This window comes from Nuphar pumila, chromosome 13 (genome assembly GCF_984573655.1).
Source record: "Nuphar pumila chromosome 13, dmNupPumi1.hap1.1, whole genome shotgun sequence".
Classification (NCBI taxonomy): domain Eukaryota; kingdom Viridiplantae; phylum Streptophyta; class Magnoliopsida; order Nymphaeales; family Nymphaeaceae; genus Nuphar; species Nuphar pumila.
In genome coordinates, this window is record NC_143261.1 from 3,771,967 (window position 1) to 3,784,796 (window position 12,830).

General features: G+C 36.6%; 1 protein-coding gene across 5 annotated transcripts in view; it reads left to right on the forward strand.

Moving 5' to 3' along the window:
* The first annotated feature begins 444 nt into the window (after positions 1–444).
* Positions 445–12,830, forward strand: part of LOC149817554 (PPR repeat protein) — a 31,906-nt gene continuing 19,520 nt past the window's right edge. For 4 of the 5 annotated variants that reach the window (XM_089984523.1, XM_089984520.1, XM_089984521.1 and 1 more), the window contains exon 1: positions 445–5,053. In XM_089984523.1, the coding sequence (XP_089840649.1) occupies positions 1,234–4,473 (3,240 nt within the window). In that variant the 5' untranslated portion in view covers positions 445–1,233 and the 3' untranslated portion in view covers positions 4,474–5,053. The remainder of the gene's footprint in view (positions 5,054–12,830) is intronic. The other variant, XM_089984524.1, reaches the window with a different exon arrangement.

The following is a 12,830-nucleotide window of genomic DNA, read 5'->3' on the forward strand; positions in this document are numbered from 1 at the left end:
ACAACCACACCTGACAAAGCTCCATCGCCCACTCTTAACAATAAGGTTATGCTTGAAATCCAGTAGTGGTACTCTCCCCGACTCCTTACAACTCACTCCAACACGGGTTGACAAACAGAGCCTAAATGAAGGAGGGGTTCTCAAATTTTTTTAGCACCCAACAGTAAAACTTTAAAGTATAGTGTGCCCTTGTGTAGTACTCATCTTTAGTGATAAATAATTTATCTGTTTCTTTTTTTCTTTTTAGAAAGAGAAAGCTGGGGTTAAGCAGACCCCTACCAGTTATACAACCATACCATTTGGGATTCCAACTTGGGACGTCCCAACACAAGGTGACGTGCACTAACTGCCCCTGACAGACAAGGGGAGCCGCCCCCATTTGGTTCTTCTTTTGATCTTTTGGATAATTCATAGAAGGGGTCATTATACACCCCTAGTCACTAACACTTGTATGAATAACTAAGGACCCAATAAATCCAATATTGATTCCTTCAACTTGTCGATTATACAAATACGATTATAGTGATTAGGATGAATATCTTGAAAGATAGCAGTTTGTCCTCGATTTTTGCCCATGAACTATTTATGTCAATTGATAATGTCCAATCAAAGACTTGAGATAAAGAGTGTAGGCTGAAAAATGATCCACAAGTTGTTGAATTTACCCAAATTATTGACATGCATGAACTCAAAAACCGGTATGTGAGATTGAGACTGAGAGGGACTGAAAAAAATATCAGCAAAGGAGTGCCCAGCAAACGCAAATGTCAGATGATCTGATCAGGCATTTAGATAAATCGAACACCCTAAGTGGAATTTTCAAAAGTCAAGCAACAAAGAGGGTCACTCTACCCTTTCCAAAAAAGAGGGTCTCTCTCTCTCTCTCAAGGTTCTCCGGCGATGCCAACATCCGCGGCACTATGACCTAGACGGCAGCCTCACGGCGAGTATACAGCGGGCCGAAGACTCCCAAGGGACTTCCGGCGATGATTCAAACTGAAATGAAGAACCAGAGACGAAGGTTCTCAAAAGGAATTATCTTGTTGCATTTTCGAGAAATTCCTGGAAACGCATTTCAATTCCAGATATTGAATCAGTACGATTCATTTTGGGAGTAACATCGATTCCGTTGTTGAATTTCCAGTCACCCAAGCACATCGGAAACGGAAGCGAAAGAACTCCTGGAACCATAAAAGCCATCCATGGTAGGTGGTCAAACGCAAAGCCAGAGCGATGTTCTTCCTCAACCACGGCAGAAGACTACCGAGAAGCGCCTTTTCCCTCCACCATTTCCCAATGTCACATTCTCTCAGGATCCTTTCAGAGAACCCAAATCCTGCTCTAGAACCTTCCAATTCCCAACAATCCTCCCCAATTCATACTTCCCACCACCATTCCGACTTATTCAAGAAGACCCAGAATGCCGTCCACATCGTGTCCATAAACAATACTCAGAACGCACACTTTGACCCCATCCCCAGATTCTCTGAACTCCTTGCTGACACCAATCCGCTCCTTTATCCTACATTTATCCTCTTCTCCACCTTGATTGAATCATTCTTGGATTCTAGAAGGTTCTTAGAAGCATCAGAAACACTGGGTATGATGGTGGGTCAGGGTGCTATCCCTGATTCGTACACATGTACCAGGTTGCTGTACAAGTTCAATACGCTAGGCCTTATTGACCAGGTACGGTTTCTGTACTCGCAGATGGTGAATTTTGGGATTAGGCCTCATGTTTGTGCTCAGAACATCATGATCCATGCTTTTTGCAAAGTGGGTGATCTCGAAAAGGCTATGAAAATGCTTCGAGATGTAGATTCTGATGTTGTTAGTTATAATACCATGATTTGGGGTCTCTGCAAGAAAGGAATGGTGAAAGCATCAGTTGGGTTGTTGTCGGAAATGGTTAAGAAGGGGTTGGGATTCGACGTGGTTAGTTGTAATACTTTGATCAAGGGGTTTGTCTTGAAAGGGTTGTTGGGTGATGCGGAATTGTTCATGGAAGAGATGATTAAGGGTGGAATTGCTAGAGATGCCGTTGGGTATAATACGTTGATCGATGGTCATTGTAAAGTGGGATCCATGAGCAATGCGGTTGAGCTGCATAGTAGCATGAAGAAAGGAATTGTATTGCCAGATATTGTTAGCTATAACACTCTGATAAGTGGGTTTTGTGGAATTCAAGATTTTGAAAGAGCTAAAGAACTCGTAGGTGAACTTATGGTTGCAGTGAGTCGGGCTGCTGATTTTGAGACTGATCACGATAGTGATAGGAATTGTGACCTATTGACAAGGAATTCATCTGTAGAATATGCAGGGATCAATCTTGAGGCAACCCTTGAACCTAATTTTGTTACATATACAACATTGATAAGCGCTTATTGTAAACAAGGGGAAGTTAAGGAAGCATTTTCTTTGTATGAAGAAATGGTTAGGAGTGGGATCCTTCCTGATGTGGTCACTTATAGTTCACTCATTAATGGCCTATGCAAAAACGACAAGATGGCTGAAGGGAAAATACTTCTCCATGAAATGGAGAGGATGGGTGTTGTTCCTAATCATGTAGCATACTGTACTATTATGGATTCACTTTTCAAGTCTGGGAATGCCGTAGAGCCATTTGTTCTTCATGGTCAAATGGTGGTTCGGGGAATTGCTTTTGACTGCATACTCTGTACCGCTATGATGGATGGATTCATTAAGTTGGGAATGCAATCTGAAGCAGAAAAAATGTTTCAAACAATGACTGAACTTTCTCTTATTCCTAATCATGTTAGTTACTCAGTGTTGATCAATGGGTGTTGCAGGATAGGCGATATGAAACGTACCAAGCTTTTTTTGGAGGAAATGGAGACAAAATCCTTACATCCAAATGTGATTACTTACTCTTCCATTGTCAATGGTTATACAAAAAAGGGCATGCTTGATCAAGCTATGGGCGTTCTAGCAAAAATGCAGGAACAAGATGCTAGTCCTAATACTGTCACCTACACCACAATCATTGATGGCTACTTCAAGCAAGGAAACAAAAAAACTGCCTTTGATTTGCATGAAAAAATGATAAAGGATGGTGTGAGACCAAACAGTTTCACACTTGATGCTCTTGTCAATGGATTAAAAAAGAATGGGAAAATGGAGGAAGCTGAAAGTTTGTTTAGAAGTATGGTGCATGGAGGGATTAGTCCTGATCTAATCAATTATACCTCTCTGATGGATGGGTTATTCAAAGCAAGGAAGCCATCTGCTGCTCTAAAAGTTGGTGAAGAAATGGTGGAGAAAAACTTGAAGCCTGATGTTGTTGCTTATAATGTATTCATAAATGGTTTGTTCAAACTGGGCAGGCCGAAAGAAGCCCAATCTTTTTTCAATGAGATGAAGGAGATGGGTTTAAGTCCAGACGTGTTTACTTACAATGCCATGATGTCTGCAAGCTGCAAGTCAGGAAATTGGAAAATGGCTCTCGAACTAAGAACTGAAATGAAGAGTAACAGAGTCTTGCCCAGTTTTGCCACTTATAGTTTGCTAATACAGGGACTTTGTGAGGGTGGAGAGGTTGATGCAGCAGTAAATGTGTTAAATGAAATGATCATGGCGGGGTTTCATCCAAATTCCACCATCCATGGAATACTGCTGCGTGCCTCCTTGAAAAATGAAGGGATGGACTCAGTTTTCCAAATGCACAGGCGTTTGATCGAGATGGGACTTGTAGTGGAGTTAGCAGTTTACAATAACCTCATTGACATCTTATGCATGCATGGGATGACACGTAAAGCTACTGGTGTGTTGAAGGAGATGATGAAGAGGGGCATTTCAGTGGATGTAACTACATATAATTCCATTATCCATGGATATTGCAAAAGCAGTCATTTAAAGAATGCATTAACCACATTTTCACAGATGCTAGTTGAAGGAATTGCTGCTAATATTGTGACCTACAATATCTTATTATCCGGATTTTCAACTGCTGGTCTGATGCAAGAAGCAGATAAATTAATGGATGAATTGTTGCGACATGGACTGACACCCAATTATGATACTTATAATATTTTGATCAGTGGCCATGTAAAGCTGGGAAATAAGAGGGAATCTGTTAAGCTTTACTGTGAAATGGTGAGTAATGGCTTTATTCCAAAAGTTGGGATGTACAATGTACTTATTAGTACCTTTGCGAAGGCAGGAAAGATGGATCAAGCCAAGGAATTCTTCAATGAAATGCAAAGGAGAGGCATCTCTCCTAATGCGTCAACATACAACATACTGATCAGTGGGTGGTGCAAACAAAGAAATGCAGCAGAGGTGAAAAGATTTCTCGAAGAGGCAAATGCAGGTGGCCATCTTCTTAGTGAAATCACCCTTCGACTTATTGCCTTTGTGTTTGCAAAGCGGGGAAAGAAAGGAAAAGCTCGCAGGTTATTAGAGAGATTGTGCAGAAAAAAGAAGAGAAAAGATAAGGAGCATCACATAGAATAATGTTGGATATAAAAATCATTTGACCATATTTATAATAGCCATTGAGTCAGTTGCTTATCACATGAGGATTGAACATGTTGGCCAGATAGAAAAGTTATGGCATCTAAAATGAGGTCTCAGGTTCAATCTCACAAGGGCCTACTTCATGTCTTGCTGATCTGAAACAGAAGTTACATTTCAGCTTGTGTTGCTTTGATCATGCCGAACTTAAGTCTTTTGATTCAATATGGAACTTTTTGTCAGGCTGTAAAATCTGGATACTCACAAGGACTGGTTGAAACAATTCAGCTAGCAGATTTTATAATGTTCAAGTGTTCCCTTTATGGGAGTCAAGAATTTGTTCTCTAGATATTCTTGCCATTCCTGTCTCTTTTATAGCTAGATCCCAGAGAACAGCTTTCAGGAATTGCAGCATTCTTGTGCTTGTCAGTATAGGAGAAACATATCATCTGGATCTTCATGCTTCTTTTGAAGGACACAATGATCCAATCTTGGTTTGGAAAGTGGGAGACCAGTTTAGGGCCATGAGCTGGTTTCTTGAGCAAAGCATACTTTGTTTTATGAGGAAATTTATTTACAGGTAGTTGCAACAAATTCATGGATGTACTTCACCATAGATTATCATCTATTTTATTGCCCTTGAAATTATGCTTTTTGCTCTATTATCATTTTTTGTCTTTCTAATTCAGCTGATAGAACAAATGTAACTTGGAAGTTGTTTAAGTAGTTATCCGAATTGATATATGGTTGCATGAAATGTATAATTTCATGCCTGAAAGTTTCTCATATTTTTGAAGATTTCATCTAGCTTGGTTTCTATCGGACTGGACCTTGTTATAGTACCAGAAACAAATCAACTCTTGATCTTTCAAAAAAGTCATGGGGCTGAATTTGTAGAGGTAATCATACCTTAAGCAGGTGCTACCATGTTTATCAGGGTAAATATGCTATTTGGAAAAACTAAGACTATGATTACTTAAAAACCATGAAATATGTATTCCAATTTCAAATTAGAAAATCTGGAGATATTTTCTTAAAAGATCTATTTCAAAACACAAGCTCCCGATTCCTTGTCCACTGGTGCCTCTTGCTGCCCTGCCTCTTTGCACTACTTATCCCCCTCTCCCATACTATCTTTATAATGCTCTCTCTCTCTCTCTCTATTTTTATTTTTTGGTTCCTTGGTGGTTTAATATCTCTATAATTAGGCTTTACTTCCAAGTACATTTCTTTGCCACATTTAACATTTTTGGTTTTTAATCTGCAGAATTAATCTTTAGAATTCTTGTCAGTTTGTTACTTATTTAATTGGTATGAAATTATGGTTTAGTTCATAAAAGCCATGGTAATTTTTATTTTGAAATTGTAAAATGAAGAAATCTTGTCATAGGCACTCAGTCTCACGTATGAATTTTATGATGACCATAAGATTTTATTCTATCATATTTGCCAGATTGGTTTGTTTTGAGATCATGGTGTGACTGAAAGCACCATTTTGAATGATCTCAAGTGGCCTTTTGGTATTGTAGCTTTCTGTTGGTGCATAGCCCTGTTTGCATTCATGTACTGGTTATTGATATAAATATTCATCAGTTGTATATGACTTCTGGATGTTAATGAACCATGTTACACATGGGATCTATATCCATATAAACAGCAATGTTCTTTTTTGATTAACTCTCTAGGAACAAATTCTATTAGGCCGGCAATGATATATATATATATATAGTTTCTAGATGCTGGACTTTCATATTGTTGCATCTCTAATTCATTAAAAACTAATAAATAAATAATTGAGTTTTTTTTTCTGGACGTTCTCCAGTCACCCATGTTAAAATGTAATATTCTTTATATATATATGTGGAGAGATACATATACATATATACATATATATATATATATATATATATATATATATATATATATATATATATATATATATATATATATATATATATATATATATATTTCAAAACCCGATAAAGGGTATTTCGGTCATCTCACATTTTGCGCATATTCTCATTTGAGAATATGACTATTTTTTTCATATTTTTTATTTCTTTTAGTTTTTCCTTTTTATTTTTTGTTTTTTGTCTTTTCATAATATGGGGGGCCCACAACACATACGTTGGAGGGGCTCCAACGTATATGTTGGAGCCCCCACACTCCTCCAACATGTATATATAGGGGTGCTCCCCTTCTTGCTTTTTCATCTTTTTGTAAAGCCCCTTTTGAGACCCAATATATTGAAGTTGATATTTTTTATGCTCTCGTGCATGTGTATCCGTGCCTTTGTGCACTTGTGAGACTTCTCCTTTATGCCTTTGTGCACACTGTTAAATATATATATATATATATATATATATATATATATATATATATATATATATATATATATATATAATCATCATACCAGATAAAGGGTATTTTTGTAATTCTGCCCATTAGGGGCATTTTAGTCTTTTTACATGTATTTTATTTTTCATTTTTTTTCTTTTTTCTTTTTTCTTTTTCATTTTCTATTTTATTTATTGTAAAATGCAATTAATGCATTGCAGTGGGGGTCCCAACCAAAGGAGTTGTTGGACCCCCAACGGTCACAAATGTGACCGTTGAGGGCCCACCGAGTCCCCTTTGGGCCTCCCAAGGTCTTCTCTCTCTCACTTTTTCTCACTCTCTCCCTAACTCCTTTGTGTATAAATAGAGGGACATTCCCCCCATGTAAAGTATGGCCTTTTAGGCCCTCATTCAATGAAGTTTATTCATTTTGTGCCTCTTCTTAGGCTTCTTGTGGTGTCCCTTAGTGGACCATTTCTTTATTTCCCATTGCGGGTTTGTGTTTGTTCAATGTTGGACCTTGTGAATGCATTGAGCATTCTTTTAATTCATTTAAACTCACTTTCTAACACACACTTCGTGTTTCTAGCATTGTATTTATACACAAAATCTCTTTTTATAGAGATTTTCACATGGTATCAGAGCAAGGTCGCTTGAAGAAAGAAATTTATGCCGTTCTTCATAATATCGAGTGCCTCGAAAAGCATGCCTTCAACTTTTTTGGTGATTGGCATAAAGACTCATCTTCATCCAATATTTTAGAAGATTATTACAACAAGATTTAAAATCTTATTGTGGTACGCCCTCTTTTTTCTCATCTTACCTTTCTAATGAGTGAAAAAGACTCCCATTTTTCTCTTGGTTTCAAGCTAAATGACTCCAATTATCACGTATGGGCCAGAAATATAGAAGCCCACATTAAAGGAAAAGGGCTTTGGGGTTACGTTCAAGGCTCGATTCCAAAACCGGATCCTAAAATTACGTTGATTCAAGAAGGAAAAATCAAAATTCTTGAGGGAGATGAAAGCACTAAGGCTCTTAAAGAGTATAGTAGAAAACATGAGGAATGGGAAATGAAGAACTTCAAGACCTTGTCATGGATTTTCTCCTCCATTGAGACAAGACTTAACGCCAATATTATAAAGTTTAAAAAGGCTTCTCAAGCGTGAGAGTACCTTGAGAAAATGTACACTTCTAGGGACTTGTCCCATAAGTATTACCTCCAAAAGAGGGCGCTAACCCTTCTTCAAGGGGAGATGACTAAAAGGGAGTATTTTGTCGAACTCTCTTCCATTTGGGATGAGCTTGCTATGCTCAAACCCAAGTGGAGTGGAGAATCCATAGAGCTTCGTCATAAACAACTTGAAGAAGATCGATTTTTCAATTTTTTAAATGGGCTAAGGCCCGAGTCTGAGCAAATTAGCTCTTCTCTTCTATCCTCCTTCACCTCTCTCTCTCATGAAGATGTCATTACAAAATTAAGTGGAGAGGAAACTCATATGGGCATTAGCAAGCAAAATCCAAGTGTTCTTGCAATGCCCATAAATCAAGAAGAATGTGACGGAGCAAATGTCGTTTCTAGGCCCGAGAACAACTTAAGGACATATAAACCTCCTCATTTTAAAAACCAAAATCAAGGTGGTCAAGGCGAAAGAAGGGACTATAGCAAAGTTGTGTGTTATTTTTGCAAAGAACCGGGTCATATCAAACCGGTTTGTCCTAAGTGGAAGAAACTAATAGCAATGGCCACCACATCTCAACCACAAAAAGAGGAATCTACCAATAGAACTCTCTCTCTCTCTCAATCAAATTGTAGAAGCTCTTCAACCTCTTCTTAAGGGAGCTATTTCCGGTGCCGCCGTGTCTACTCCTACAGGTAAAACTTCTTGGCTTTTAGATTCGGCTGCATCATTTCATATGTCTCCAAACATTTTTTCTCTTTTTGAATACTCTAAAAATTCGTTACCATCTTTTGTTTCAACCGCGGATGGCACTTCTCTTGAAATTAAGGGAATTGGTAATTTTGAAACCCAAAACTTCTTTATTCTTAAAATTAGATTTATACCAAAATTGAATTTAAACTTACTTTCCGTCTCTCAACTTTCGGACCTTGGGTGTGACATTCAATTCTCATCTAATAAATGTTTAATACATGATCATCGGTCCGAGAGGTTGATTGGGGAAGGCTCTAGGAAGGGAGACTTGTACTATATAGACTCTCTTCAAATTCCTAAAACCACCTTTTGTAATGTGGCCCAACATAAAGACATAAATATTTGGCACAAAATACTTGGTCATCCCAACATTACCAAGTTGTCACATTTGCATTTTATCAAGAATCTTTATAAAAATACCTTCTCTTGTAAAGATTGCATTCTTGGAAAAATAAGAAGTATGCATTTTGAACAAAGATCTATGTTTACCACTAAACCTTTTGAAATTATTCATTCGGATGTTTGGGGACCGGCACCTGTCATATCCAAGGGAGACTTTGCTTATTATGTGATTTTTGTGGATGATTTTTTACGATATTGTTGGATATATTTTCTCAAACATAAGCATGGAGACTTTTCATGTTTTAAATCATATCATATGATGATCAAAAATCAATTTAATAGTAACTTAAAGATATTTAGGACCGATTCCGGAGGTGAATATCGCTCTAATGAATTTAAGAAATATCTTGAAGACTATGGTATTGTCCATCAAAGATCGTGTCCCAAGGCCCCACAACAAAATGGTTTGGCCGAAACGAAGCGTAGGCATATCATTGAAACCACTAGAACCATTTTGATTTTCCAAAGTATTCCAAAAAAAATTTGGGCCGAAGCGTCTCTTGCTTCCGTTTATCTTATTAATCGTCTTCCATCCCAAAATTTAGATAAAATCTCTCCTTTTGAGATTCTATATGAAAAAGAAACCGATTATAATAGATTAAGAGTTTTTTGTTGTAAATGCTTTGTCCTTACAGATAAAAATGCTAAACTCTCACCAAAAGTCATTCCTTGTGCTTTTCTTCGGTATTCTCTGAAACCCAAAAAGGGTTTTGATGTTATGATACTAAGAATGCTAAATTATATGTCTCAAGGAATATAACATTTTTGGAAAATGATAGTGGTTTTGAAAAAAATGAGTCTCATTTAGAAAATGCCGACTATTCCTTTCTTTTTGATCTATTGTCTAAAGATGATGATATTTTTAGTGATGATGAATCAACATATAACAGTGACAATAAAGTAGTTGAAATCAACAATAATTCTAACCCTACTACCTCTCAAGAAGAAAATATAACTAGCGACCCTATCACCTATCCTCATAGAGGTAGACACACCTTTAGAAGTGCTATTGAGCAATATAGTCAACCTAGCGAATCTATCTCCACACATGATTCAAACCCTAGAAGAATCAAAAGAATTAGAATAACTCCCTCTATATTCGTATCCTTTGATTCTTTCTCTGCTAAATATCGGGCTTGCTTAAGTGTCATTCACTCATATTTTGAACTAAAATTTTTTGAAGATGCCAAACGATGTATTAAATGGAGAGAGGCTATGGAGAGTGAACTCAAAGTGCTTAGGAAAGCCAACACTTGGGAATTTCAAACGCTTTCCAGTGGAAAGAAAACTATAGGATGCAGATGGGTGTTCAAAGTCAAAACCAAGAGTGATGAATCTCTTGAGAGGTATAAAGCTCGTCTAGTAGCTAAATGGTATAGTAAAAAATACGAGATTGACTATGAAGAGACATTTGCTCCAGTAGCTCGTATGGTTACTGTTAGATGTCTCATTACCATTGCGTCCATTAGAAAATAAAATATTTATCAAATGGATGTCAAAAATGCTTTTTTAAATAGAGACCTTAATGAAGAAGTCTACATGGATGCTCCACCTAGTATGAAAATTCCTAAAAATAAAGTTCTTCGCCTTCGTAAAGCTCTTTATGGTTTGAAACAAGTCCCCAAATCTTGGCACGATAGGTTTAACAATGTAATGACTGAAAATGGTTTTTCTTCCTGTTATACTAACATTGCATTGTTTGTTAAGAAATCTGATGCAGTAATTGTTATATTATTGTTATATGTTAATAACAAGAGATGATACTAAAGGAATAAAAAATATTAAATGTATCTTGACTTCAAAATTTGAAATGTCAGACTTAGGATTCTTGACATATTTTTTGAGAATTGAGGTTGCTTTTTCTCACAGAGGTTACTTTCTGTCTCAAACTAAACTTGATTGTGAGATCCTTGACAGATCAAGAATTACATATGACAAGGTCTGTGAAACTCCTGAAATAGTGGGTTCAAAAATGAAGATTGACAATGAAATTCTTCTAAAAGATCCCACACCTTACAAGCAATTGGTTAGATCCCTAACGTATCTCAGCATTACTAGGCCTAATATTTCTCATGTTGTACATGTTGCCAGTCAATTTCAACATGCACCTACTATAATTCATATAAGCGTTATTCTTCGCATCATCAGATACACAAAGGGTACAGTAAACAAGGGAGTATTTTTATCTTCTTCTTCTGAATTAAGTTTGTTTAATTGCTTATACTGACTCTGATTGGGGAAGTGATTCAAATAACCGTCACTCCACCACTATATTCTGCATTTCTTTAGGGGAATCTTTAATTTCTTGAAGATGCAAGAAACAACAGAAGGTCTCCCTTTCATCTACAGAAGCAGAATACAAAGTCATGTCATCTTCTACCATGGAGATTGTTTGGATTCGCAGTTTGCTAGAAGATATAAATATTCAAGTTCTAGGGCCCACAAAACTATGTTATGATAATAAAAGTGCAATTTACATTGCCAAAAATCACACATTTTATGAGTGCACGAAGCATATTGAGATGAACTGCCACTATGTTCGTGAAAAATACTTAAGAAGAACCATATGTTACATCAGAATATCAACTGGCAGACTTCTTCACCAAAGCGCTGTGCTCTCTAAGATTTAACTTTCTTCTTGGCAAACTTTCTGTTATATCACCCTAAGTTTGAGGGGGGGTGTTAAAATGTAATATTCTTTATATATATATATTCTTATATATATATATATGTGTGGAGAGATACACACACACATATATATATATATATATACATATATATGATATATATATATATATAAGTATATTTTTCAAAACCCGATAAGGGGTATTTCAATCATCTCACATTTTGCGCATATTCTCATTTGAGAGAATATGACTGTATTTTTTCATATTTTTTATTTCTTTTAGTTTTTCCTTTTTATTTTTTGTTTTTTGTCTTTTCATAATATGGGGGGCCCACAACACATACGTTGGAGCCCCTCCAACAGTTATATTTATAACCGTTGGAGGGGCTCCAACGTATATGTTGGAGCCCCCACACTCCTCCAACATGTATATTTAGGGGTGCTCCCCTTCTTGCTTTTTCATCTTTTTGTAAAGCCCCTTTTGGGACCCAATATATTGAAGTTGATATTTTTTATGCTCTTGCGCATGTGTATCCGTGCCTTTGTGCACTTGTGAGAGTTCTCCTTTGTGCCTTTGTGCACACTTCGTGTTTCTAGCATTGTGTTTATACACAAAATTTCTTTTTATAGAGATTTTCACAACCCAATGGTCAGAAAATGTCTAAATAGGATTCTTCAATGTACAACAAATTTTTTTTTTGAAAAAAAAGTTGAGAAAACTTTAATAGCATCAGTTTTTTTTTGTGTTTTTTTTATCCAACCCATTTTGACCATCACTGCCCAAAAACTGCTGAGAGATATCATTCGATGTTTTGAAGTTAAAGAACTTGGTGTTGTGGCCGAGCAGACTTTGTTTTTGAAACCTAGGTTTTCTATCACCAAATAGTGCAAAAAACCCAGTTTTGGTTATTAATGCAGAAAATGCCAAAAACTAGGTTTTTAACCTGGTTGTTAGTGCTTGCATAGGTTGCTGAGAATCCTTCCTGAGAAATTATTCTGACTCGTATCAAGAATTTTCATATTAGGTGACAAAACCTAATTTTTGGTGTTTTTTTGTT